Genomic DNA, 25,867 nt, shown 5'->3' on the forward strand with positions numbered 1-25,867 from the left:
CCTTCCTTCAAATCTGTAGTTTTATAATGTCCACAATTTCCAAATTCAAATTCAAACAATTCGATTTTTCTGTAAGGAACTTCTTTTGTGAAGACAGTACTAGTGCACACAACCAAACAAGAAAATCAGTCTAAAACAGATAAAAGCAGCATAAATAAGTCCAGTTAAGAAACAGCATTTAAATAGATGATTAAAAGCTCATATTAAAAAGTTCCTTCACACTTCCCATTTAAAGTGCTAGACAGTCTGGTTGGTGTCAGGATTGGTCTAATCCTGAACAGGGTGAGGAGTGAGGCAGTCAGTGTAATGTGCTGTTAGGACAGAGCTGCAGCAGATGTTGGACTCACTGAACACTGGTTAGGGGCCATTTAGCAGCAGTAGACCTGCTGCTCTAAACTGGTGACCCAACACAGTACTCTGCGGCCACACACACACACACACACTCGTTGTCCTTGGTCACTTTTGGGGACATTACATAGACTTACATTCATTTCCTGGAGCCTTACCCTAACCCTAACCACTACTTGCCTAACCTTAACCACTGACCCAAAAATCTGATTTTTCTCAACTGGGGGCACAGCTTTTGTCCCCACACACACAGGAGGGCTGCACGTCAGCTGCTTATACCCTCTCCTCACTCTGTGAATGATTTTTAGATCCATGTTTTTCTCAACAGCTCACTGGCAACATTACCAAATCAACTGGATTGTCAAAACGAGGTTTATTGGATAAAATCTCAAAGCACAACATATGGTATTTATGGTAAAATACATCATTTGATACAGATGACATTTACAGAAATATGTATAAAGGCTCTGTTGTCAATAAACATTAACATCTGTTTACAAAAGCAGTTCAAGCAAGGGATTCAAAACAATACTGATAGATAATATGAAATATTTAATGAATATGTACACTCCATTATAAAAGAAAAGAAAGAAAACCAAGGTAGCAGTTTCTGTGATACATTCATGACATGATCCCCATCCCTTTTTTAGAATAAAAATATGTTTGTGTAGGCAAAAATACAAAAAGGTATTTAAAAAGGATTCCAGCTTTTGCTTTTTGGCACAGCGAGCCAAACATTTGTCATGTAGATATCTCATATTGCTCCTTCAGAAAGCACTAAACAGAGAGATATACAAACAGGATGCCATCACTAAAGAAGATTGTTATTCATGACTACAGACACAGAAGCACAGCTACAGATAACAGCAAAATACTCACTTAAAAAATGACAAATAATTTTACATAGTAAACCACAGGACATGCTTTTTATGGTCCAGGAATGGTCAAACATGTTCAGGCAGCTATGGAGACAACAGCCTGGCCATACTGTATGTCCAACACATACATTAACACATTTAGTCTACACTTTCTCTTCTGGCAAACACACATGTTGCATCACAGCTGAACACGTCTTACATATATTAAAGTCAATATTTTTATTTGGTCAAATTTGTAATTACCGAAAAGAAGACATTTCAGTTGTATTAATTTTTCTGCAGTAATAATGGCACCCAACATGAGTGTTCTCCAGTGGGGGCAAAGTAAAAGTAAAAGTAAAATTTTTGTGTAATTTATAATATTGCTTATGTATTTATTCTGTCTTGTTTGTTTTGGGTTTTTTTTATTTGTTATTATCACTCATTTCACTCATGTACTCAATTTACTTAATTTTGCTTTCATTACTTTTTTTTTTTTTTTAAACTTATTTTATGTCCTTTACTTTGTATACATGATCTTCTGTCTCCCCACTGTGGCATTTCATATTGTAATGTTTAAAGTTTGAATATTATAAATAAAGTTTATGAAAAAAACCCAACAACCTAATATCACAATCATCATCATAACAATCATGGACTAACATACGGAGTGTGATGAGTTCAGGATGACCCGTCTGTGCATTTTGTTCGTCTGGACCGTTGACTGTGTGTATGTATGTGTATGTGTATGTGTATATATATATATATATATATATATATATATATATATATATATATATATATATATATATATATATATGTGTGTGTGTGTGTGTGTGTGTGTGTGTGTGTGTGTGTATATATGTATATATATGTATATGTATGTATATATACACATATATACACACACACACATATACATACATACACAAAGTGCCAAAAAGTGCTGTCTCGTGGAAATCAATGGTATATGACACTATACATTAGTAAACTAGCTTCTACTTTCCAATATAAACTTAACAGCATGATGGGTCCTTCCAAGTGTTGAATGTTGTAAAGGGACAGACAGCATAAATCGCTAATGGGTGACTACTAATGCTAAGAGGACTTGTTGTCACTCAATCGATATCATGAGAAACAGCCGCTCACAGGTTGGAAGTGTTCCACAAGTATGTCCAAAAATGGAAACAATTTGCGCAAAAGCTGCAGAAAGATTACAGTATATATATTTGCTGACAAAAAGTGAGGAGAATTCATATTTGAGTTTAACTTTGACACACACACTGATACATCTTTGAGCACAGCTGGGCAGACTGGTATTGTTTGACTGGTGTGACGCCTCCAGTCTGCTGTAGAACTTGAAATTGTCAAGTACTTCATGTTGACTCTAAATGTTTGGTCACATTTTTAGTCTTGTTATTCTTGGATTAGATATTTCCTGATGTGAAATGAAATGCATTTAATTCTATACTGTGTAGTGTCAGTAAGTCTATTAATTCTCTGGTTCTAGCTTCTCCAATGTGAAGATTTTCTGCTTTTCTCTATATTATGATTCTTAATCAGATTTTTGGACAGTCAGTTGGACAAAACAAGCTTGAACATGTGATGGGTATTTTATAGACTTAACTATTTACTGATTATTTTTTTAAAAATCATTAATGAGAATGAGAATAATTATTAGTTGCAGCGTTTGATTTCTGTTTATGTACACTATTTGAACAAAGATATATGGGAACACCAGGCCTCATAGTTCTAGCGGAGTGAAATGTAAATGTCCCAGCATACAAAGACATTTTAGACAACGATTCTTCCAACTTTGTGCCAACAGTTTAGGTTTATCCCTTTCCTGTTTTAATATGACTGAGGCTGTTACAGTACCAGATTCATGTCCATGGTTTTGGAATCACATGTTCAGTTATTATACGAGGGTGTTCAGGTGTCCACATACTTTTAGCCATAAACATTAGTGCCTTTGGCTTAATTTAATTAACACAAAATGTTTTTGGTTTCTTCACAGCGCAGTTAACTATCAAAAACTCAGGTATGATATCAGCACTAGTATGTTGATACCCAGCCATCATGGTGAGAGGTTTTGATGGACACTGGCCCAAATGAAGGAAAACTTCTGCTGGGGGGATGGATGCAAAGAAAGATTGAAATAGCGAATAAGAGACGTAAATCTTAAGTTTAGGAAAAATCTGAATCTGACTGTTTTATATTATATAATTTATTTGTTTTTATAAGTTTGCTGTTATGCTGGCCTGATAGTGGCTGACACTGTGAAGCTGTGATATGATGCAGTTTGATCGATCAGTTTGAACTGATCAGTTCTACATAGTTTCCATATGGAAGCTCCTTAAACATAGTTGATATGTGACATACAGTAAACTTGCATTAATATAGATTATTGTGACTATAATCCTGTGTTTTAAGTAGGGGATTTATGGTATAAATGTTGTTTTTTATGAAATAAATGTATGAAGTATGTAGTATGAAAATAATCAAATTTAAAGATTTTAAATTTGCATAAATCACCAGATACCAGCGTCAGTCAAAAAAAAAAAAAAAAGAAAAAAAAAAAAAGAATTACTGGCATGAGTTGTTGGAGGCAGAGTTTCCCTCTGTTCAGTCTGTGGTGCCTCTCCAGCAGCTTCTTAATAATAATCTGGATTTCCCTTTATTTGTACAGCAAAAGCACAGAGTGAGTATCTGTGGAGGAGGGACTGTTGCATGAGTCTGGAGGCCCTCCCAGCAGCAGGAAATGATATGATGTTTATGCCATGGTGTACCCGTAGCTCCCACAATGCAGCGCTACCAGCAGTCTGTCTCTCAGGACCTCCTGGCTTGGGTATTCTGGGAGTTTCAGCATGTTGATACTGCAGAGGGAAGAAAAAAAAAAGGGGGATACAGTCAAAACGGTGGAGCACTGAGGTCACGGCGGCTCATATCATGTCTCATACCATGCCTGTCCAAAAGAGAGACCTGCAGCGATATGAATTACCTGTTGCACATTCCTCCATGTAGAAACCTCTCCCTTTTCCAGCTGTGCCATCAGTGTATAAGAACGCCACCACCCAGTGCCAGCAACACTGAAGAAACATACTGCCCTCTAGTGCTTTGTAATATACGTCAACTATCCTGTTAATGCTGTAGAGTGAGTGGTACTGGAAGTGTATGTCTGTTCACTCATCTCATCTCCAAATCTTAAGGGTGCTGTTGTTGGGCTTTGTTTCTTCCTGTTAAGAATCAACCTATAGCTTTGGCAATACTGTTGAGCTTCCTCACCAACACAGCAGGATGATGCTCGAAGACCATTTAAGTTGAGTCTGAGTGAGCAAGTGGGAACAGTTTTGAGATGGCGTCAAGATTGAATCCAGAGAGACTGAACAGTGATCTCTTCATCCTGTTGTCCGTCACTCAGTGCAGTGCTTTGGATTTACATAATCTAACATGTATAGTTTCCACCATGCTCAGAAAAGTAGGTGTGTTATCTTTGGAAAAAAAATTAAAAAAAATGTGGGACCCTCGTCTGTCATCATTACATATAAAAAAGATTGAAATAGGACAGGAACAGGAAACAACCAGTGCTGGAGTCTAATCACATCACAGACTCTACTCATTTAACTCATGTTCAACTCATGTTTGCATTTTATGCAAACTTGCCTAAATTTATTATTTTCTAAAACTGTGATTAAAACTGAAAAAAACTACTTGATATTAGAAATGCTATTCTATGTATTGCAGAGTTTCATTTAGTTTCCTAGAAAGTGTAGGGTAAAGTTCCTGCATGTTTGGAAGGCAGACAGCACAAGCCTCAAACAACAGACCTGCTATTTCTTCAACGCCCCAGAAATGCTGGCCAATAATGTATAAGTGAGTCCCAAACTCCTCACTGAGCAGACCAACTAAACAACCTGCTGCAAACAGAAAGCATCAGATAAGGAACCCCCATCTCCTGCATGGTCACCAAACCAGACCGCTGACCCAAACCATCTTTGATTCTTCAAGCTACAAAAGCTAGCAATATGGGAAGACCAATTCACACCCCAGTGTGAACTGATAGTACCATTTGGATAAAAAGACCCCCACCACTGTTTATCATAACTCACCTCTAAGAGCCAGTCAGAATTAAGCTGTTGTACCATTGATTTGACTCGCTGCTTCTCATCTCATCTTATTATCACGTCTCTCATACCAACTACACAATAGATAACTCTGCATCATGCATTTCAATCATTCACCAGTGTGTACCAGTTTCCCTTTCCCTCTTGTGTTTTGTTGGTAAAATGTTGTAGTGTTTAGTACTTGTAGCTGTAGTATTAGTTATGTGTCGTTATGTGCCTTAGTTTACTCCACTGCCTTTAAGCAAAGAAATGTACCACTAACATAATTCCATCATCCTTGATAACACCATCATGTATTGTACCATTCTGCTTGTTTCACTTTCAGAACACTAAAGCTACTATCAAAAATGCTAAATTAAGAATCACGCAGTTTTTAAATACTTTGTAAATACTTTGATTAATGGAGTAACCATTCTCAGGAGATGAACCCGTCTGTCCATGTCTTCTTGCTTTCTGCCATGCCAGTTGAAAGCTTGCATTTTGCTAGTTTGAAGATGTGAGGATGTGAGAAGATGTGAGAGTCATGAGTTGTGGATCAAGGCTAGAAGGAGACCAAACCAGGAGCTTTTCAACTCCGGACCAGCCAACTTACTCATCATTACAAGACCCAGACCCCATCTTCTCACCCCAGCACATCAAACTCCATTCTCCGCAATAAGCCACCCAAGGTAGCAAGCAAATATTCATACAAAACCTTCATCAACTTGCTTAAACCTGTTGATATATAATTTCATGATTTATAATTTCAATTGACAATTCAGAACTAAGCTGTTGTACCGTTGATTTGACTCGCTGCTTCTCAGGTAACAGTCATCTCATCTGTTTATCAGGTCTCTCATACCAAACTACACAATAGATAACTCTGCATCATTCATTTCAATCATTCACCAGTCATAGCCTTGTGTACCAGTTTCCCTTTCCCTCTTGTGTCTTGTTGGTAAAATGTTGTAGTGTTTAGTACTTTTAGCTGTAGTATTAGTAATAAATGTGTATATAACTCAAGTGGACTTGTTGGTGTTTTCTTGTGCTTGCATTTAACCTTAAAATACCTATACCCTCGCAAAATTATAATTAAGATTAATAACAATCATAATTCTAATTGACCTTTCTTGTGTCTTCTTGCTAACAAGGAGGACTATTTCCCTATTATTATACGAGTTATGTTGCTGGATGAATAAATTCATGTTGGAGTTGTGCACAATAATAACTCATAATTCCCCCATAAAATCATAAAGATATTTGAGTGCACAAATTCCTACAAAAGGAACTGATATGTAGTAAGTTCCTGGAAATCTTGTATCAGTTAAAGGGCAATAATAATAATAATAATAATGATAATGATAATAAAAATAAAGTGAAACTTAAAACAGTTTTTTGTTTAAAAAAAAAAAAGATAAAAAATGTGTCTACAGGCAAGACTCCAAGACTCTGGACTTACTGTCTTGGACGTCATTAATATTTAATCAATGCCAAATTACATAATTCTTTCCAGAAACCTTAATAGGAAATCACTCAGAAATAAAGTGTTATCAAACTAACTATGAAAGTCTGCTATCTTTCCACACAGTCGTGCAGAAAACTACACGTCTAAAATGAGGATGCTTGGTTGTTATATGGAAAATAAGCATTACCTGAACTTGTAAATGAAGACATTAAAGAATGTTTGGTTGAATTGAAAGAATTGAATTAGGTCAGGAGAAAGAGAGATGCAGTGATTACCAGGTACTGGAGGTAGGCAGTAGGTTGGAGGTGTATGGCACTGCAGCAATGGTGAACTTCTGTAAACCACTGCCACCCATCAGGTAGGCGAAGCCACCATGAGGAACCCTGGAACTGAAGGAGAAATACTTTTACTCCAGCAGATATTCATATAGATACTTATCTACAGCAAGACGCACAGTGGAAATCCAGCAGACGAACCTTCCAGTGACAAACTGAAGCAGCAGGACCCGCTCCTCCTGGGTCAGACTCCTCACCACCTCCCAGAACCACTGCAACACAACAGCAGGAGGAGAAAAACATTACCCACAAGTTTTGTGGTGTCCACCAAGAAACTTTGACACACTAACATGAATACGGTCCGTGGTACACTAAAAGAGGTCCTGGTCCTGAGTATTATTGTAGCACATTGAACTACTTCTCCTCAATCAATCATCCTCATCATCTAAGGAAGTTTGTTATTTTAAATTTGATCACTGAACACAGAAACTGTCATCAAGTTTTAACTAAGTTCAAGATGTAAAATAATGATCAAATGCTAAAAGAACTGGGCTGAAATAAAACATTTATTTCACTCCAGGTGAGTCAGACAACAGAAAATGAAAGCATGGAGGAGGATGATGAACTGGTGTTTTAAGAAGCACCTGCCTAGGTTAAATCCAAGTTCTGGCACATTTTAGTTTTTAAAGTGAATCAAAGCTTGATGAATAAAAACTGTGTGTAAACACTGTCATGGCAATGTCACGTATTACGGTAAAAGATCCAACATGTGGGCACATCTGTCTCTCAGGGGTAACGGCTGAGGAAGAAGAAAAGAGGCAGTCGGATGTTTTACCTGCTTTCACTGCAGGAACATAATCCGGACTGAATGTTAGAAACATTAAGACTAATACACACAACAGTTGAAAGTTTGATGACACATCTCTTATGGCATAAATAATTCTGCTCTTATGGTGCACAATCATCCAGGAAAGTATTGATCAACTGTTCTTCATAGTCCAACATTTCAAAAGTTGATCATCAATGAAACAAAAAGATGTTCCTGCATGTCACTGCTTGGGAAATTTTACTTTCCCTTGAATTCTTTTCAAACTAATCCATAAAAACAATAAGGCAACAACCTGTGAATGAGGTTGGGACAACCTAAATGGTAAACATAAGCATCAGAATAAAGCCAAATGAATCAAGTGAAACAACTGTTCAGCCCATGTCAAGGTGGTAGAAGGACAGTCCACCTGGATGACTGGCTCCTGAGGATCGTAGCCGCTGGTGTACTCAGTGTTCCTGCACCAATCCTGCACATCGATCTCTGGCATCCCTGACAGCAGGAGCTCCTACACACACACACACACACACACACACACACACAGTATGACGATAAAGTCCAAACTGAGAGATAAGACATTGAAAACAGGAAAAAACAGCTGAAGGTGTGTGTGTTAAAATTAGTAACAGCATAAATTCCATAGATTTAGGGTTAATCCACTAATACTGTCCACCTCTGATAAGATGTATATGATGCAGTTTGGTTGCTAAACTGAAGATATTTGTTTACATGTATCCATTCTTAGGGATCCACAGATCTGACTTTTTCCGTCCTGATACCGATTCTAATACCTCGACTCAGAGTATCTGCTGACAGAAAGTACTGATCTCTTGCTCTCTTTTTCAAACATTGAAAATCTGAAAACCTCACTGCCTGGAACTCACTGAAATCATTTTCATGTAAGGTAACATGAGGAACACTGGTGCTGAAAACTGAGTTGGCCGCCTGCTGTGACTGAATGAATGTAACTGTAGCAGAAATATTGAATTTTTATAATGACATCGACAAAAAAGCTGTGTTTAATGTGAATCAGTCAGGCTTAAAGACTAATTTGTAGAGCTCGGTATCCAACATGACTTCTGGTATGACATCTGGTATCCCTGAGTATTGACACTGTCAAGTACTTATTTACTTATTTATTTGATTTGGACAAAGTTCTTGTAAACCGTAAATGGACTGTACTTGTATAGTGCCTTTCTAGTCTTCCGACCCACTCAAAGTGCTTTTACACTACGAATCACATTCACCCATTCATACACATTCACACACTGATGGCACAGCCATCAGGAGCAATTCGGGCTTAAGTATCTTGCCCAAGGACACATCGATATGTGGACTGGAGGAGCCGCGAATCGGACTGCTGATCTTCCAATTTGTGGACGACCCGCTCTACCTCCTGAGTCACAGCCGCCCAAAACAGTTCCTTGTGTTTAGATAATATTTAACATTTAGGAAGTTTGGCTTCTTTTTAAGGATGAGACTGGCAACATTGTAAAATTTTCTTATTGTCATCAAATCTGATGATGAATCAAATTATAATGTGTTATAGTTTGTTTCTCATCTGACTTCCCTACTCTGTGGCTCTCAGCTCCAAACCCATTGATTCCTACTGAAGATTTATTGAATGTAAATCTTTCAAAACAGCTCACAAATATATAGTTTCATTTTTAGAGTAATTAGTAAAGTAATTTTCTTAAACAGCTGGTCACTGTAGTTTTTAGCAAATGTTACTCAAACAGGAGAAAATACTGCATTTGTTGGGGACTATTTTCAGCAGCGGATTAACCCACATTTGGTGCTCTAGTAAGTAATTCTGGCAGCAGGACGGTGTGTGTGGGATTGAGTCAAACTAAATTACAGTGTGTGTTCAGAGTAATGAAGGAACATGTCATCCAGTGCAGTGGTCTGCCTCATTGATGTATTTTTAATAGTCTTTGGACAACAATGGAGCTCTATGGAACAGAGGAATGAAATATATCACAATACTTGTTAGTAGATCAGTTCATTGTTGGTTTGGTTTTTTCATGGTATTTTGTTGACCATAAGAAAAAATATATAAGATGTCCAACCTTTTCCTTTAAACTTTTTAAACTTACCTTCACAGTAATATTCACAAGGAGCTGAGAGTGAAACAGTTGTTGGGTTGTGAAAACACAAAACAGCCCGTTCGTTAACTTGTTAGCAGGCATGCAATGACAGCATGACCGAGGCATGTCCAACAAATCCAGGGCGGGATAATCATCATGCTACACTATTGATCCACATGCAAGTGAGGACATGAAATCTGCCAACACACACAGAAAAAAAACCTATCTGATGGAGCTGAAGTGTAGGGAGGGGCTTCAAGGTGACCCCAGCCTCCTGGTTCCACCCCCCCAACGCACACCCCTGCACCTAGACATGGCTAATCAATCCCTGCATCAGAGGCAAGTGGGGTGGGCAGGCGGGGAGGAACAAGGAGAATACCAACTGTGGAAGACGATGGATGAAAGGGGGAGGAGAAGTAGGGGAGAGACAGGGAGGTCAGAGGAGGACGACTTACCAATTCGTATTCGTCAAAAAGCTGAATGAGTGAGGGGGGGATGAAGGTATGGAATCCTTGCAGGAAGGCGTTTATCTGAGGCTGGATCGCTCGCGTCATCCTCAGCTCTGTCACCAGCTGGACATACTCCGCCTGAGAGAGGACACACACATACACACAGACACAGACACAGACACAGATCAAAGTCTTCAAGAAATATTGATAGACAGGAGAACGAGAAAAGGCTCATACATAGTTATCCTCTCTGTTCCTGTTGGACTGCTCTCTCCTGAGAAGACATTGCCATCTGCAGGAACACTATAGTACTGCACTCTCTAATTAGGACAATCTTCTGGGCAAAAAGCTGGAGGAGAGCGATCAATCGCTCATAGGAGACCAACTATGGATGAATATACTAGAGGGGAACTTAATCCGGTCATTAATGCCACCTTCAGCCACACTGCTGCAGCATGACACCACGAAAATACTGAAAAGTCTAAAACTACAACAGTGTTACTACTGACTCCATGTCCAGTGTTCTGATCAGACTTTTTTTTTAAAGATTAAATGTACAAACTTTCTATCATTCATTTAAAAGGTAAAATTATTCAAGGAAAGGGGACAGAATGCTGTTCATGGATTACTGAAGTTAGGATGGGGTGATATGGCTGAAAATAATATCACAATATTATTAAGAATGCAGTATTTTCACCAATATCACAATATGACAAATCTATGCAAAATCAGACATGTAAAATGATTGTTAAATCATAATACTTTAATCACCAAACCCAACTCCACACAGTTTCACCAGGCCTCTGACATATTTTGATTGATTGTTTTGATCTGATCTGTTTTATACACATAATACACTTGAACTTCTTGAAGAAGAAGAAAAAAGATGCTGTTGTGCCTCTGACTGGGTTGTTATTGATGTACCTTGTTGTCCTGGGTAACTAGAATACTGGTGCCTCCTGGTTTGAGTGGAACTTCCTCCATGGCCCCGAACACATCCGTCTCCACAGAGAAGGTGAGCTCCAGGCCCAGATCACTGATGTCGTTATCCAGGATCCACTGCAGGTTCTTAGCGTACTCTGGATCGATGGATGACACGTCCTGGTAGTTTACTGGAATACCTGGGAAATACAGACACACACAAGCACAGATACATACATTAAATACAGAACAGACAGTGTTGATTGCTGGATCCAGGAGGTTTTATTCATTTTTTTATTTTATCCAGGAGGCTGGATCCATGGGGCAGTCTTAGGCAGTGACCTCATTTAGGATCCTAGTGGCATGAGTATAGAAGCTCTTCCTGAGTCTCTCAGTGCTGGTCTGGTGTATCCGTTACCTTCTTCCTGGCTGCAACAGGGAGAAAAGGCCATTATCTAGGTGGTTGCGAACTATTTCCAGCTCTATATTTTTATTTTTGGACTTCACCATACCTGCCAACACTCCTGATTTTTGCGGGACGCTCCCTGTTTTTAACCCTTTCTCCCTCTGTGCTCCCGATTGGTAATTTCTCCCTTTAACTCCTGATTTCACAGTGATAGAAATCAAATGGGTGTTTCACAATCCCTGTTTACACCTGGCATTAACATTTGTCTTGGATGATAAGATCACAAGGGGACAGCTCTAAGTACGTCTGTTCACACCTGGCCTTAACATGCATCTTGAGTGCCCACTTGTGATCGGCTCTCACTTCCCCGTTCTATATGCAAATAAACATGTACATCATTTCCGTATGCAAAGACCAAATTCGTTGTTGTTTTTAACCAGTGGGAGGACTGGGTCTGTGTACCCTCTGTCCAAAACTGTGTTCAACTTGTTTGATAACAGGATAAACAAATATAAAATGCATTGTGTGCCCCCTCACAAACATCGAATGCCTGTCCTATTGATTTGCTCTAGCACTGGGACTGAACAAATATATATATATATATATATATAACAAATATAGAGTTATGTGCAGCGATCTCCCTGCAGTTGTGTCTCTCCATTGAGAGATGCTGTGCACATTTACGCACGAGGCACAGCAGCCTAACTCCACTGATTATTTTAATTTCCCGACACACTGACAGGATTTGTTGCACATTTGCACACAGGGATTACTTCTACATACGTTTACCTCACTATTTGACACGTTGGCCACGTTTAATATGAACATCTGACATTGTAAAATTATATATATGACTGGAAATAAGGAAAAGCATAATATGTCCCCTTAAGTGATTCTCCTGGCCTTATTCTTGCAGTGTCTGGTGTAAATATCCTTTAGGCAGGGTAGAGCACCGCCTATTTTATGTTCATCCGAATGAATCACTCTTTGCATGGCCTTGCAGTCCTGTTTGGTGCCGTTTCTGTACCAGGCAGTGATGTTCCCCATCAGGATGTTCTTGATGGTGCAGGAGTAGAAATTCCTCAATATTTGAGAGGATACCCGGAATTTCCTCAAAGGTCTGAGGTGAAACAATCTCTGTCCTGCCTTTCTCATCACTGAATCAGTAGCCAGGTCAGCCCTTGGTGATGTAGACACCAAGATACTTGAAGCTGTCCATCCTCTCCACCGAGGACCCGTTGATATTAAGGGTCCTCACTATCCACTCCTTAGTCTTGCTGACGTTCAGAAGTAGGGTGTTGTCCTGACACCAACGGATCAGGTCCTCTACTTCCTTCAGATAGGCCTTTTCATTGTTATCTGTGATCAGGCCAACCACAGCTGTGTCATCAGCAAACTCAATGATGGTTTTGAAGTTGAAAGTGGCTACACAGTCGTGTGTGTACATTGAGTATAGCGGGGGGGCTCAAAACGCAGCCCTGAGGTGCTCCAGTGTTAAGGATGAGGGTAGAAAGGGTTTCTCCACCTACCCTCACCAGCTGGGGTCTGCCTGTCATGAAGTCAACGATCCACGCGCACAGTGAAGTGTTTAATCCTGTTTAGTCCTGTGTTTGCTGTTTTCTTTCCCTTTTCTTACAGGCTGGCAGCATAGTCACTACATGTCTTAGCTAGGCATGTAGTCATATAGTGATATGTATTATTTTAAAGTTACAGTTCTCAGAAATGCCATCATATGACATGTCAGTGGTTCTATATGTTGTTTGAGGCATCTTTCACTAATTTTTTCTGGCATTTTGCCTTAACAGTATTTGAACATTAGATACATAAGACAGAAACTAAGAGGAAAACAAGGGGAAACAAAAGCCTGACTTGACCGAGCACCCATCAGAATAGTTTGTATAAGGACAAAAAGTTTTACACAATCTCAGATCATCTGTTTTCTGTTTTCAGTGCAGTAAATATGTGCATGTGATTGGACGGAGGAGGGTGTCAGTGTTCCATGTGGATGGGACATTCTGAGCCTTAGGATGTTAAAAGATGTACTCTCTTATTTCCATTTTGGAGCTCGGGGTAATGTAAACTGGAAGTATAATGTTGCCAAGGAGTAGGGATGGATTCTGATAGCAGGTTCCATTTTGGATCTGGCTCTCGGTCGGCAAAATACCCAGATTCATTAAGCTCAGATGCTAATGAATCTCTTATCAAATCTTTTAGCTCTCCTCAGTCCTTTTTCAGTAACAAAGAGCAATCGAAAATACTCCGATCAACCAAAACATTGAATCCACTGACAGGCAAAGTGAATAACATTGATTATCTTGTTAAAATAGCACCTGTCAAGGAGTGGGATATATTAGGCAGCAAGTGAGCAGTCAGTTCTTGAAGTTGATGTGTTGAAGGAGGAAAAATGGGCAAATGTAAGGATCTGAGCGGCTTGTGATGGCCAGATGACTCGGACAGAGCATCTCCAAAACGGCAGGTCTTGTAGGGTCTTCCCGGTATGCAGTGATAAGTACCTACCAAAATTTGTCCAATGAAAGACAAGTGGTGAACCTGAAACAAGGTCATGGGCGCCCAAAGCTCACTGATGCACAAGGGAAGCAAAGGCTAGTCCATCTGGCCCGATCCGTCAAAAGAACTACTGCAGCACAAATTGTTGAAAAAGTTAACGCTGGCTATGATAGACAGATGCCAGAACATGCAGTGCATCGCAGCTTGCTGCGTATGGGGCTGCGTAGCTGCAGACCAGTCAGAGCCCATGCTGACCACTGTCCATCGCCAAAAGCGCCTACAATGAGCTCTGAGCGTAAGAACTAAACCATGGAGCAATGGAAGAAGGTGGCCTGGTCTGATGAATCACGTTTTCTTTTACATAATGTGGATGGCTAGATGCATGTACATCATTTACCTGGGGAAAAGATTTCACCAGGATGCACTATGGGAAGAGGGCAAGCTGGTGGAGGTAGTGTGATGCTCTGAGCAATGTTCTGTTTGGGTCCTGGCATTCATGTGGATGTTACCTTGTACCACCTACCTAAACATTTTTGCAGACCAAGTACACCCCTCCATGGCAATGGTAGTCCCTTATGGCAGTGGCCTCTTTCAGCAGGATAATGCTGCCACACTGCAAAAATTGTTCAGGAATGGTTTGAAGAACATGACAAAGAAATCAAAGTGTTGCCTCCAAATTCCCCAGATCTAAATCCAATCGAGCATCCATGGGATGCGCTGGAAAAACAAGTCAGATCCATGAAGGCCCCACCTTGCAACTTACAGGACTTAAAGGATCTGCTGCTAACGTCTTGGTGCCAGATACCAGAGTACACCTTCAAAGGTCTTTTGGAGTCCATGCATTGATGGGTCAGAGCTGTTTCAGTGGCATGAGGGGGAGGTGGTTTTTGATGTTATGGCTGATCAGTGTATACTGGGAGCTTCTCATGTTTAGCCGACCATCTTCGCAGCTGGATTGAAGATAGAAGATTGTGAGTGAAAAGACACATCATTCTGTAAGACCACTGTATGACTGCCAGTACACTGTGTGTTTCTTTAGTTTCACAAAGTGGAGACTCCTCTCTAGAGAAACAATCAGTTGATCACCTCATGTCACTTTAAGAATCTCCCAGTTAAACTTTGATTGATATCAACATGTGAATCTGATCCGCTTCATAGTGGAGTCAGTAGCTGGTGAAATACAGCAGGCTGCAGATGTTAACTCAGTGTGTCAGATAGATTTCATACATTCTGCTTCTCAGCTCATTTCTAGGTTGTCCACATTAATTATGCTGCCACTAAAACCTACCATGTTTCTGCTGCTCAGCCAACATTAGGTGATTAGACATCTTTGCATTGTAGTTATTTTAACCTTTAGTTCCTTGTAAATGTGAAAGGTAAACCTAATTGGATTGGATAAGGGATTTGTGAGGATTCAGATTTTATAAAATGCTTTTGAACCCCATCTCTACCATGGAGTCAGTGAAAGTCATGCTGAGTTATCCACTAGCAATTCCTGTGTGCAGTGTACCCGTATACACAAGACAATCGCCTGAACTATTTTGGATACAGCAGAAAAATCTATCTTTGTGATTTTGAGGTAAGATCTGAAGTTATAAGGAGTGTCTTTATATATTTTCTTATCAGATTCATCCTCAACAGATTCTACTGTCATTGGAAAGACTAGGTCACACGAATTCCAGCAGTATGTGTAAGATACATGTGCATTCCAATTTGAGTCGTGGTGATATTTGATGCAAACTGCATGAAACAAGTTCAAAGGGTTAAAGGCGGATGACCCCATATATTATAAAGGCATCATAATCCTGTGTTCATTTTACCCAGTATGTGTTTGTAGAAGGAGCGGGTGAAGTAGATGTTCACCAGCTGTCGGTGGTACAGAGCCAGACCCAGGATCTGACCTGCGAACCGGAAGTAGTTTAGATGGTCTGGGTTCACTGAGGAGTTACTGTTGGGCTGGAAAGTAGTACCTGTAGATCACACACACACACACACACACACACACACACACAACACACCTTAATCCTACATGATAAAGTTCTGCATGTGACTGAATGGTATCACAGTAAAGAAAACGCCATGTACCATCAGCTGACTGAGTGAACAGAGCGTAGTCTGGGTTGATGATCTCGTTGGACAGGATGTCAAACCACTCCCGAACAACACCTTGACCCTGTAACACACAGACACGTCCAACTCAAACCACAAAACAAGTCTCTACTTTGGATGAAATGAGACATGGGAGTGGAGTACTGCTGATCCATCAGCGGACAGCTGAAACAGGCCAACAGAAAAGGAGTTGTATTACTGAAAACTCATAAAGTGTCACAGGAATTAAAAACCCACCATCCCCTCCTCTCCGTGGAAGCGGACAGCAATGCCTTGTTTGAGTTTCTCGTTGGTGGACTTGGAAACCATCTCACAGCTACTCCTAAATATGGAGTCTGGTGATGAGATGCAAAAAGAGATCTTACATACAGTGCAATAAAAGTCAGAGTTGGTATGCTTTTAGAGATGAAGAGGGAGAAAAAGATGGGGAGGACAGATAGGAAATATACTGTAGAAGTCAACACTGAAGTTACATGCATTCTGTATCCATTTAAAATCTTGCAATTCATTGTCACATTGTATACTGGCAAACGTCAACACCCTGTACAAGATATTCTATAATGTATTGTATAATTTTGCACTAAAAAGTTAAAATTTCATGAAAATCTTTACAACTTTTACAAGTGGATCCAACCACATGACTCAATTTCCAATTTTACTGGATCAAGTGTAACTTCACAATTTGAAAAATGTCTCAAGTTCCTTGTTCCACAGACTGTGTATTACTGTGAGACTGATTCTTTTCGAACACTATACTATCTTTTGAATGTTGAATGATTGATTGATTGATGACGCAGGTTCCTCTTGTCATTAGGCTTGGTACTGAACCTCGCAGAGTGTCCACTCCTGAGACCTGCCCTCTTCCTTCAGGTCTCAGGAGTGGCCATGGTGGTTGAAAATGTCTCCAAGCTTTGCCATCCTGTATGTGGGATTCTTTGTACAAAAACTGATCTTCAACCACCAGGCGAATCAATCAATCAATCAATTTTTATTTATATAGCGCCAAATCACAACAAAAGTCATCTCAGGGCACTTTTCATATAGAGCAGGTCTAGACCGTACTCTTTAGTTTACAGAGACCCAACAATTCCCCCATGAGCAAGCACTTGGCGACAGCGGTAAGGAAAAACTCCCCTTTAGTGGGTAGAAACTTCAAGCAGAACCCAGCTCTGGGTGGGCAGCCATCTGCCTTGACCGGTTGAATCCATTCATTCAGCACATCTCAAGTCGAAGTACCCAGATGATGTTTTCTTTATATGGACAGGATCAGATACTTTGTTGCAAGAGTTCCACAGCTTTGTAAACTCTAAAAACAAATACCTTTAGTTCACTATATCATCTGATGCAAATAAAATTAACTATTTAGACATAGTGGTAATTAAAGAAAACAACCTAAAAACTGACCTCTACAGTAAGCTTACGGACAGAAACTCTCTTCTCCACGGTGAATCATATTACGCAATGGCTCTCAAAAACAGTTTTCCTGTCTCTCAGTTCAACCAAATCAGACAGATCTGCAGCTCTAATGAGGACTTCAACACTTCAAGACACTTGGATTAAAAGTGCCTCATCACATTTTTCCAACTTGACACAAACTGAATGTCTTGCTACTACTAGACCAAAAGCAACAGAACACCGAATTGTTTGTGCCATTCAGTATTCACCTGTATCCAAGGACATAGAGAGTGCAATCAAAGAACATCGGCATATCGTACTGTTCAGCTCTAGCTCAGTCCCCTCTGGAAATTACCCATGTGGTCATTGCCAACAATACCATTTCACACACAAAACTGACTCATTCAACCACCCTCACACAAGAAGAAAATACAGTATCAAAGGTGTTTTTTCAGGTTCTACTGCTAATATCATATACATGCTTAAATGCCCTTGTGGACTGGCATACATTGGTAAGACCACCAGGCCAATAAAAAGTTGAATCGCTGAACACTGTAGTTTTCTGTGAGCACAAACAGGTCACTGTTTGGAACAAGAACTTATGGTTATGCAATTGATTCATTGCTTCCTCCTGGCACTGACAAATTCTGACCAAAAAGGGAGGTGGTGCCTAGATGAGGTAAGGTTTTATATTAATAGAAGTGTTATGTTACAAGAACTCTCAGATACGTGGGGATGGAGTTTAAAAAACATCCACGCAGAGGGGGAGAAACATACTCTACGCTCCTAAAACGTGAACTTTTCTGGATACATACAGTACACTGGGCACTTTGACCCAAAAGGCCTTAATGAGGATTTCGACGTTAGACCATTTTTGTGATTGAATACCCTATTAGTCATGTCTCTAGCGGTAATATTGCCTTTCTGTATGTTGTGTCATCTTTTTGGAGTATTCTTTTTGCTTATGGTGTTACATTTTCCCTATATCAAAATTATAATTTTTAAAAAAAAATACAGTTGCCTCTAATAGGTAATATGTAAGGCGGCTATTTAGCCTGAGTCCTTTGTTGGAGTGCAAACTATTGGGGGTACATGAGTTGTATATACTGTAATTTGTGTTATTGTGTGTTATGTCACGTGTGTTTGTAGTATGGACTATGGGTATTTAAGATGGTGACTCTCTGTATTTATCAGAAATCTGAGAGGAGGCTTGGAAACACCACAGCAGAAAATAAAAAGTCCTTTTAACAGGAGATACTTGGTGTGTGGATATCTCTGCCTAATACTGCAAAGAATTTTCTGATCCAGCACCCATCCTATTAGCTATTGGGTCTTTTTTATCGTTTCTTTTTGGGCACTGTACGTCAACACTTTTTTGGTGCCAACCCCAATCTGTAGCATTAAGCATCCAAAACTGTCCAGATCTGAAGGTTAGCACTGAATGTCAGATTTATAGTCCTGTATAGGCCTCATTTCCTGTTGCACGTAGGCAATACTACATAAGTTAAATGGTAATGCAGGAATACATTAACCAGAAGGCAACTGACATGGATATACACTTTCATGAATATCAGACATTGCACGCAAGAGATAACTATCACCTCCAAAATAGAAGGTGGGGGCTTTGACTTTGAAATTTTCTAGGGGATGCCCTTGAGCCATTTTTCCACTTCCATGCCGACGACCCATATCTGATATCTAGTTAAGCAACTTCTGATGCATATGCAAAGTTTTGTTGGTTTTCAAGCACCCCTAGCACCTCAAAAATGCTAAAAGTAATTAAGGGGAGCTAGAGCCACGCCTAAGCCCAATTGTGATATTAATTGAAATATTTACTGGTTCAAACATAGGTGCAAACTTTCACGAGTTTTTGTGCATCCTTAAGTCCTCAAACATGTTCATAAAATGAAAATCGACGCACGAAATCCAAAATGATTAACTTCCTGTTGGGTGAAAAAATTTGAGAAAAAAAACTGTATTATGTTGAGAATGATGAGAGCAATGAACCAACTGAATTTCATGCATATCAAAGAAACTTCCAAAATGGCCTTGTGTTTGGAGGTGCTATGGAGCCCACTGACCACACCCAAGCCCAATCACTACAGAACTTTGCAGTTTTCACCAGTTCTGCTGTGTGTTCGCTTCTGTGAGTTTTCAAGCATCCTAAGCCCCTCCGAAATGCAATGGCGTCCCAGAATAATAATAATAATAAATAGTGCACTGCCTGTTCAAAATGTGCCTGTTCAGAATGGGCCGATTTCTCAATACCTAGAGAGAGTTGTGCCCAACCCCTAAACGCCTCTCATGCAGACTACCAGTAGATGTTACAATTTACTCCCTAGATGCCTCACAAGCAGAATATCTGGAGACTACAATTTTGAGTTGAGTGGAAATTGACTGTACATACAAAGGTCCTGCGTGAGGAACAGGAATAGAGCTTAACTCTCTACTTTTTCACTTCATTCTCTATGGTAGTTCTCATCACTACGGCTGTAATCCCATCTCTGACCACAATGTGGATTGCAATGACAGAGTGGCGATGTCTGTATTTCCGTTCGTTGGCTTCACAGGCAGAAGAAAAAGCAAATCAACGTTGTAGAAGTAACGTTATTTATGAGGTATCTTTATATATTTCTCAAGAACCGCTCATCCAACGAACTTCACACATTGACATTGCACTTCCTAGTTTCCCCAGCAATCCACCCACCATGTATGAAGTAGACCAGGTGAACGGTTCTTGAGATATGCAAAGGACTAACTTACATACATACAGACATACAGACAGACATTCCTTGCTTTATATAGAGAGATAATCCCTTCAAAAACAATAGGTTCCTCGTACTTTCAGTGCCAGGGACTGTTCGGCCCCTTGCACATTTGCAATCGGGCCCTAATCATAAATAAAATAATTAATCATCAATAAATACCTTACTTGAAAGCAAGGTATTGAACAAAGTTATCGTTTTGGCTCTTTTTTAGAAACTCAGATATCGTATTGGCAATGGTATCAGAAAATTTTTAACGAGACCCAGTTACAGTCCCACTTAATGGTCCAGAGAGTAGAACTTGGTGGCATCTAGTGGAACAGACTTGGCAGAAATAGAATGTGATATTCATAAGTATGTTTTAATTAGTGTATAATCTCATGAAAATAAGAATAGTTGTGTTTTTGTTACCTTAGAATGAGCCCTTTATATCTACATAGGGAGTGGGTCCCATGTTTCTACAGTAGCCCAGAACAGACAAACCAAAAACTGGCTCTAGAGTGGGCCTTTCACATTTTTCACGAGTTTCGCAGCCACTGTACATTCTCCTACAGCTTGGAAAGGGAGGGTGAGGAGAGGGATATTCAATTTGTTGCAATCTGCAACCTCACCACTAGATGCCACTAAATCCTACACATTGGTCCTTTAAAGACACAGTTCAACATTCTTGGAAACACTTAATTTGTGAGATGTTACCACTTACCAACACCTCTAAAGATCACTAATTAACATGTTGTCTTACCTGTTTAATTTGTACAAAAACAGAAATGTAAAAAAGACAATTTGCTGTTTTAACATGGTGTAACTAATTCTTTAAGCAACAAAACTGGGTGCAGAGCCAGGCTAGCCATTTCATCCTCATTCCAGTCTTTATGCTACGCTTACGGTTCTCAGTCTATAAAACCTTCACTAAAATCTGCCTAAACCTGATGTGTGTTTCATCAATATTCTTAAAATGACACTACATTTGCACACTGCACATATCCACCTTCAGAAAGCTTCACTGATGTAATAATATATAAAATATATAGGCTGTGTTTTTACACATTCTATAAGACACCCTGACCAAAGCCCTGAGTTCAAGTTGTTTTTCACATTTTCCAATGAGCCAGGCAACATTAAACTGAAGAGTAAATGATGTCTTTAAATGCACTGTGTCGTGATGACGTCTTCACATGAACAATGGATGTGTATGGTGGTGGTTCGTACCTCGGTGGATGAGCAGAATGTCATTTTCATTGACCGGACGATGAACCATGTCTGAGTCTGGCTGACCGGCCAGCAGATGCTCATAGAACCACTCACAGCGATCCTTGAAGGGCTGAGGGGGAAAACAAGACTTCAACCCACACTGCACAGCACTTTCCTTAACTAATTACCACTTTGCTTCACTTTCAACTCTCAGACTGTGGATTTTTCAGTCTCAACCGACGGTTCAGAAAGCCTTCAGTGCTGAAAAACTCGTCTGTAATACAGAGATGAGGCTGAGCTCTATTTGCATAATGTATGCCTTTCTTCTCTAAGTGTTGGAGGTAAAGTGAAGGATGAGCGTGGAAGAGACAGAAAGGCTTTTCCTCCTGGGGCTGTGGGGTGTACCGAGAGAGGAATCAGGAGATGAAATCAAATTCACCAGGTTAAAGTCTGTAATTAAAACAAGGGCCTACTCCCAGGTGAGCCATAATCCATGGGTAACGAGGCTCGAACGCTGCAGCTCAAATATGAATACTGAAGAGTGAGTGAACAGCGCAAAACTCAGAGCAGCACTTAAAATTTATGAAGCCATATAAATGGAACTTAAGACAAGTGTTATTGCCATGGTTGTAACACTGTTAAATGATCCTGAAGTGAAGACAGGGGACTTTCAAAGTCACTTTCCATAAAGTCCCTGAAGACAGAAACATAGAAACAGAGAGGGACTTAGAGCTACTTGTCACAATAGAAAATATAGGATAATAGAAGGTAAATACTTCTGGAACCACAGTGTAGTTTGCATACAAAAGAAATGGATTGCGCATTGTGGAAGAAGATAAATGCATTTGACGGTGTTTGGGAGCTATTAAAAGAGGGATATGTTTAGAAGGTTCTGACTCTTGATAGGCTAGACAGGGTACACGTGGGTGAGAACCTTTTATGAAAATGTGGGTTGCCATGATGAGGGAAGAGCTGAAAAAAATTTGGAGACATGTAGTTGATCCGTGATCCATACTGATCGCCCCCAAGGTGTGGCATGCATTTGAACCGCAGGTTAATTGCAAAATTTAATGTCTCATTTAAGACAAAGTAAACAAACCGCTGTAAGTACAAGTCATGGACAGACAGCGTATTGCTAACAGGGATTTTCAAGAGCAACAACCAAACCAGCATCTATTGGGTCTGAAGTGACATCTGCAGGTATGTTTACATGCTGTTTAATGTGCTGCAGCTGAGCAGCTAATTAGCTACATAGCTGCTAACTGATGTTAGCGGTGCACTTTTCCTCGGTGATTGAGTATTGAATATTTTACATACTTTAAGATTTTATTTAACCATTGGACATCTTGAATGTTGTTTTCATTTGGGCAAAAGTTCCTTGCTGTAAGTGTTTTACAGAATATATGGAAAACAAAGTTTTTTTTTGTCCACCCCGCCCCCCCTTTTTTTTTTCTGATCCGAAAAATGATCTGATCCATGACTCAAATCCGTGCTACGATCTGAACCGTGAGTTTTGTGATCCGCTGCACCCCTAAGACCTACAGTCACTTATAGTGACCTACAAACACTGTGCTGCACCGGAGAACCCTACAAATCTGCACCAGATGTGATCAGGCAGTGACAGATAGCTAGATCTGCATTCTACCAATAAATCCCAGATATCAGGTCAGTATCAATGTATATGTCAGCACTAAGTAACAAGACATGTCAGCAGAGACATGCAGAAGACACAGTATGTTTGAGGTCATTTAGACACAGTGTCTTCATGACAAAGTTTGTCCAGCAGAGAGCACTGACAAGTTCACACTGTAAAATGTAGGATTTTGTAAAATGTTTAATAAGCAGCTGGTTTGGTTAGCCAGCAAATTGCACCTTAAGTAGATACCCACGCAGTTAGCGACAATAGCTCACCCAGTGCAATCCTTTCTTTGATGACTCTAAGTGGGACTTAGAGAAAAGTGTTTGAAATTATTTATGTGAAGAAAAACAAAGGATCCCGCACACTATCCATCACTTGAACTTATTAACACAACATTTTGAACCACAGACCCCCATCGGGCAAAACTTATATAGAGGGGCTGGGGGGATGGAGCAAGCCCAGGCTGAAAAATACTGGAATTTTCCTTTCAATGGAGTTTCCTTTTCAATGGAGCTAAGTAGATGATTGAGTTTCAATCTAGGGTGAACTATTCCTTTAAAATCATAAAACTATGTAGGTGCTGTATACACTGTACAGTACATACTAGCTATACTGTATATCAACATGTGTCACTGAGTGGCAGCAGTCCATTCAGACTAATAGAAGGAGAAAATATGGTGTCATTCAAATGAATTGACATATAAGAAAAGGATTACAGGGGTTGTGTGACTGTATATCATAAAAAAAACATACCACATTTTTTGGGGTCCAAAATCGTGCTTCCATAATCAGCCCTCCAAACATCTTATAAAATAATCACATCTCACCTGGCCCTTAATAATATGCATGAAGCGCGACATCAGCTCTGGACACTCCAGCAGGAAGTGGAAGTGGTTAAAGATGATCTTTGGATTCCTGAAAAGGGGGAGGCAGAGACATGAACAGAAAGAGAAACAAGACAGGGGGAAGTGAGAGAAGTGGAAGTAAACTGAGAGAAAAGAAGTTGCTAGATCAATAGCCAGTCTCTCGGAGCTGTGTGAGGAGGTTGATATATGGCAGAGCGCCACATTGACTCACCTGGTTACAAAACACTTCAGCACCTCGTCATGCCTGCAGACAAACTCAATGAAGCGAGGGGACGTCATTCTGGGAGAGGAAGGTGGGGGGGAGAGTGAGAAAGATGGAGTGAGAAAGGAAAAGAGATGGACAGCAACAACAACTCTGCTACAGTATCTGCTTTACAATTAGATGTGGATCACTCATTTCTTCACTGAAATGATGTTGGGTCATAATGGAAGATGAGACTTATCCAGGACACTAAAGGTGAGCAGGTAGCCTGGCATTGCCAGACTAATTCGCAAATTCATATAGGATGGGTGGAAATCTGTCTGACGTATCTGCCGGCTCGGCAGATTTGTCTGGTTCCCAGGCTGGAGAACAGGGTGGACAGCGGAGGAGCAAAAAAACAAAATAACAGACATCTCATTTCAGCAGGCATGTCAATAACAGGCCTCTATTGGCTGTTAATTAAGCATCCTTAACGGTCTACTTGCATATAATTATGGGCTTGGTGAAGAGTTTAAACAAAGAGAGATAAATGTGGGTGCAAACAGGAGGTAGATGAGGCAGGGGAGCTCACAGTGGGAGGTGGAGGAGGACAAGTTGTCTCAAGTACTAAGTAAGTACTAAGAGAGATAAAGTGATATTTTAGATTAGCCTGATAAATTCACTAGTTAACTAGTGAAGGCCAAAATGCTGACTAGTTAACTAGTTAAAGCTTCTTCTGACCTTACTAGTTAACTAGTGAGGGTCAAAATATTTACTAGTTGAGCTAGTGGGGTCCAAAATATGCACTAGTTACAATAGTGAGAGACATTTTGACTTAACTAGTCAACTAGTGAGGTTCAAAATGGTCACTAGTTTTGGCAAAGTCATGGTCACACTGTCATTCTGTGCGAAACATGTTACACATAGAGACAGAGACGGGAGCACATACTGAGCATATAGATATAATGCACAGCGCAGCTGGTGCAGCTGGGTCAGATCTAGCTTGGATCATGTTCATACCTCAAACGAAGCGTACCAGAATTCGTTTGTGACCGGACAGAGACCACCTCTTCAACAAGGTTGTTTTGGTCCCCACCCGAGTGTGATTACTGTGTTCACACCTGCTCAAACGAACCGCACCAAGGGGGTAAACGCTCCAGGGTTCAATTCGACCAAACTAAACAAGGCAGGTGTGAAAACGCCCTTACATGTCTGCTTTTCCCTATTGCTAGTGTAACATGGTAGGCAGGAATGTTCTAGGACACCCACATTTTACTGTCCTTGAAGGCACCACTACTAAAAATGCAGAAACTTAGTTTGTAGTCTAAGGCAAATCTCCGAAGTCTGCCGGATGACGCATGTTGCGTCACCTGTAGTAATGGCAGTAGCAGTACCCTCAGTAGTAGCAGTAGTAGTGGCTGTTGTAGTAGTTCTTGTGTCAGCATTATTACAATTGTAGTAGAAGTAGTCGGAAGT

The 25,867-nt window shown here is 40.1% G+C and overlaps 1 protein-coding gene across 1 annotated transcript in view; it reads right to left on the reverse strand.

Moving 5' to 3' along the window:
• Positions 1–702: 702 nt before the first annotated feature.
• The window catches only part of hace1 (HECT domain and ankyrin repeat containing E3 ubiquitin protein ligase 1), a 39,453-nt gene continuing 14,288 nt past the window's right edge, over positions 703–25,867 (reverse strand). The window contains exons 13-24 of the mRNA XM_067602515.1: positions 24,422–24,490; positions 24,172–24,259; positions 21,724–21,835; positions 16,592–16,689; positions 16,331–16,418; positions 16,066–16,215; positions 11,335–11,531; positions 10,417–10,548; positions 8,284–8,382; positions 7,250–7,320; positions 7,049–7,162; positions 703–4,081 (exon numbers count right to left, since the gene is read on the reverse strand). Coding sequence (XP_067458616.1) covers positions 3,979–4,081; positions 7,049–7,162; positions 7,250–7,320; positions 8,284–8,382; positions 10,417–10,548; positions 11,335–11,531; positions 16,066–16,215; positions 16,331–16,418; positions 16,592–16,689; positions 21,724–21,835; positions 24,172–24,259; positions 24,422–24,490 — 1,321 coding nt within the window. The 3' untranslated portion in view covers positions 703–3,978. The remainder of the gene's footprint in view (positions 4,082–7,048; positions 7,163–7,249; positions 7,321–8,283; positions 8,383–10,416; positions 10,549–11,334; positions 11,532–16,065; positions 16,216–16,330; positions 16,419–16,591; positions 16,690–21,723; positions 21,836–24,171; positions 24,260–24,421; positions 24,491–25,867) is intronic.

This window comes from Thunnus thynnus, chromosome 10 (assembly GCF_963924715.1).
Source record: "Thunnus thynnus chromosome 10, fThuThy2.1, whole genome shotgun sequence".
Lineage (NCBI taxonomy): Eukaryota > Metazoa > Chordata > Actinopteri > Scombriformes > Scombridae > Thunnus > Thunnus thynnus.